General features: G+C 56.7%; 1 protein-coding gene across 1 annotated transcript in view; it reads right to left on the bottom strand.

The window, feature by feature from the left end:
* Positions 1 to 3,579, bottom strand: part of NOX5 (NADPH oxidase 5) — an 8,966-nt gene that overhangs the window by 1,694 nt on the left and 3,693 nt on the right. Inside the window, 6 exon segments of the mRNA XM_031059663.1 lie at positions 423 to 551; positions 854 to 895; positions 1,109 to 1,204; positions 1,601 to 1,743; positions 2,334 to 2,466; positions 2,914 to 3,096. Coding sequence (XP_030915523.1) covers positions 423 to 551; positions 854 to 895; positions 1,109 to 1,204; positions 1,601 to 1,743; positions 2,334 to 2,466; positions 2,914 to 3,096 — 726 coding nt within the window.

Here is a 3,579-nt window from a genome sequence, read left to right as displayed (position 1 = left end):
GGCACTTCCTGCTCGTTCCTTACCATGCCTGCTCCTTCCTGCCCTTTCCTGCTCATTCCTGCCTCTTCCTTCCCATTCCTGTCCCTTTCTACCTTTTCCTGCTCCTTCCTTCCCATTTCTGCTCCTTCTTTCCCATTCCTGTTCCTTCCTGCCTTTTCCTGCTCCTTCCTTCCTTTTTCTGCCCATTCCTGGTCCTTCCTTCCTTTTCCTGCCCCTTCCCTCCCTTCCCTCCCTGCCTGCCCATGGCCAAGCTCCCTCCAGTGCCTTTCCCACAGCCCAAATTCCCAAGGAAAACCGTGGCACCGAGAGAGGCCCCACCTGTGGCCATGGGAACGAATCCCAAGGACTGAATCTCAAGGATTGGAAGGCAGCTCCACCCATGCATCCCAAATCCCTGGGATGTTCCCAGATTCCGGGGGGACCCACCGGATCATGATGCTCTGCAGGATGGAGGCGAAGGGGGTGATCCCGATGCCGGCCCCAATGAGAACGGCGTGCTCCGAGGTGAAGATCCGCCGGCTCGGGGTTCCGTAGGGGCCATCCAGGAAGCACTGGGACAGATCCAGCAGTTCCAGGGTCAGATCCAGCAGTTCCAGGGGCTGCAGCAGCTCCCAGGCGGAGGAGAAGGGCACAAAGGGGATCCTGGAATTTGGGATCTTCCCGGAGTTTTGTGGGAGCAAGGAATGGGTGGGAAGGACTGGAGTTTTCCGGCAGGGCAGGGTTTGGATCAGCCTCAGGTGGGATCATCCAGGCACAGGGCTGGAGCAGCTGGGAATGGGGATGGGATGGTGGATGGCATGGTGCTGATCCCAGCCCATTTCCCGGGATCCAGGAAAGGTGGGAACATCCTCACCTTGACACTGCAGCTCCGCTGGCTCTCCCCAGGCCCGGTGCCCTGCAGGAGAGGGGAGCAGTGACCATCCCCCCTTCCCAAGCACTCCCAAAATTCCCTGGATTTGGGCGTTTTCCCACTGGGCTGCACACACACAATTCCGGCTGTCAATGCCACAACAATATCCAAGGAATTTCTTTCCAAAGAGGAGTTTTTAAGGAGCTTTATCCCATTTGGGATCCAGTCCTTGTCCCCTGGGATGGGGGCAGTGCTCACCCCCTGCTCCAGGTCCTTTTCTGGGAAAGCAGCTCCGGAGGCTCGGAATGCTGTCAGCTCCACGGCTCCATCCCTGCCGGAGGCCACGGATCCTGCCTGAGAAGAAAGGCTGGAATCAGCACTGGGATCACCGCTCCCAGGATCTGCTGGGCCTCCAGCAGGGTCACAGGAATTCCCATTCAATGGGGCACAAAATCCCATCAGTGCCAAATCCCACCATCCCATCCATCCATCCCAAATCCCATTCAGTGGGGCACAAAATCGCATCAGTCCCAAATCCCACCATCCCATCCATCCATCCATCTTAAATCCCATTCCACAGAGCACAAATTCCTGTTCCATGGAGCGCAAATTCCCGTTCCATGGGACACAAATCCTTCAAGGCTGGACAAGCAGGGAATGTTCATCCTGAGAGATTCCCCAGCTGGGATGATCCCATGGGATCCAATCCACATCCATCCCTTTGCTCTGATCCCAATCCCACAATCCCACCTGTTCCCAGTGCCGGCTCCTCCGCTCCCTGCAGCTCTTCCCGGGCGGATTCAGCTCTGGGCCGTGCAATTCCAGCTGCTGGAAGTACTCGTAGAGCTTGGTGGTCCATTGGCCCCTCGCCCGGATGTGCAGCCAGAGGGTTTCTGTGAGGATCAATCCCAAAATCCTGGAATTCTCTGGACTGGGAAGAACTTCAAACCAAACTCATCCCATGGAACCACCTTCCACAGCCTGGCTCGCTCCAAGCCCCATCCGAGCTGGAAAAACGTCGCCGTGGGCATGGAAAACAGATCCCAAGGGTGGGAAATGATCCTGGGATGGAAGACAGATCCCAGGAGTGGGAAAAGAGATCCTGCGGATGGGAAACAGATCCCAAGGGTGGGAAACAGACCCTGGGGATGGAAAACAAATCCTGGGGGTGGAAAATGGATCCCAGGATGGAAGACAGATCTCAGGGGTGGGAAAAGAGATCCTGGGGATGGAAAATATTCCAGGGATGGGAAACAGATCCTGAGGATGGGAAACAGATACCAAGGATCGGAAATGGATCCTGGGTGGGAAAACAGATCCTGAGGATGGAAAACATTCCAGGGATGGGAAACACATCCCAGGGGTGGATCACAGATCCTGGAGGTCAAAAACAGATCCCAAGGGTAGGAACCCGATCCCAGGGATCTGATGCCAGGGATGTTAAGGGAAAGTTTCAGGGAGATTTGCAGGGAGCAGGAGGAACCTGGCTGCTCCGGGGCGCTGCTGATGGAGAAGGGGTGCCACTCGTAGGCGGCGATGGCCGGGATGTTCAGGTAGACGTAATCCCCCGGCTGGAAGCGGAAGGATTTCGGCCTCTGGATCACCAGGTGGGTCACCTGCAGGAGAACGGGAGCAGGAAAACTGGGAATGTCCAAAGGGTGTCTCCCACTGGTTTCTATGCAACGGAAATTCCGGATTCTGCCCCCCGTTGGGTTTGTTCCCCATTCGCTGCCCAGTTTGGGTTGCACAGAATCCCAGTTCAGACTGGGCTCAATCTATGGGATTTGGGGAAAAAATTCTGGGTTCCAGGAGTTTTCATTCTGCTCTGGTTGTTCCGGGAGTTTTCATTTGACAAAATAGGGAAAAAGGCTAGGAAATAAAGGAATTCCTTTGGCCTCCCTCTGCCATCTCCAGTTTTCTCGTGTTTGTTTGTTCCTTCATTCCCAGAGTGCCAGGAGGAGGTGGAAGGTGGGATAGTGGGATTTGGGATGGATGGATGGATGGATGGATAGATAGGTAGGATTTGGGATGTGGGATATTTGAGATTCGGGATTTACTCCCACCTTGGAGGGCAGCAGCTTGGCCTCCAGGATGTGCAGATCTTCCGCCCGGCGCCACGCCCAGCCCAGAATCTTCTCCAGCACAAAGAGGGAGCCAGGAATCAGGAACCACTTCCAGAAGTGGGGACCGTGCAGGAGCAGCAGGAGCCACACGGGGATGTAGGAGAGGTGGCTCCAGTAAAAAACCTGGGAATGGGAGTGTGGATGGGAAAGGGAACAGGGAATGGGAATGGGAAGTGCTGGACCCAAATGGTGCTTCCTGGTGGGGCTGTCTGGGTATCCCAGTGGGAAAAGGCAGCCCAAGGGAATCCTGGAATCTCTGGGATTTGGGATAGGGAAAAGACCTTAAACCCATCTGGTTCCAATCCCAACACCTCCCACTACCCCAGGCTGCTCCAGGGACACTCCCAGGGATCCAGGGCCACCCACAGCGTCTCTGGGAATCCCATCCCAACATCCCCGTGTCGCTGGGAAACCATTCCCTGGGTCCCGTGGGGAAGCAAATCCCAGGAACCCCGAAGCGTGAGTGTGGCGTGCCCAGGGCTCCCACGGGGCAGCACCAGGATGGGCACCCAGGGGTGCCCCCCTTCCCACCACGGCACCCCCGGCATTCCAGCCGGGAATTCCCATGGGATCACCTCGAAGTGGCCGCCGCGGCGCACGCCGGGG

The sequence above is a fragment of the Geospiza fortis genome, unplaced genomic scaffold (assembly GCF_000277835.1).
Source record: "Geospiza fortis unplaced genomic scaffold, GeoFor_1.0 scaffold2, whole genome shotgun sequence".
Classification (NCBI taxonomy): domain Eukaryota; kingdom Metazoa; phylum Chordata; class Aves; order Passeriformes; family Thraupidae; genus Geospiza; species Geospiza fortis.
This window is presented reverse-complemented; position numbering and strand designations above follow the sequence as displayed.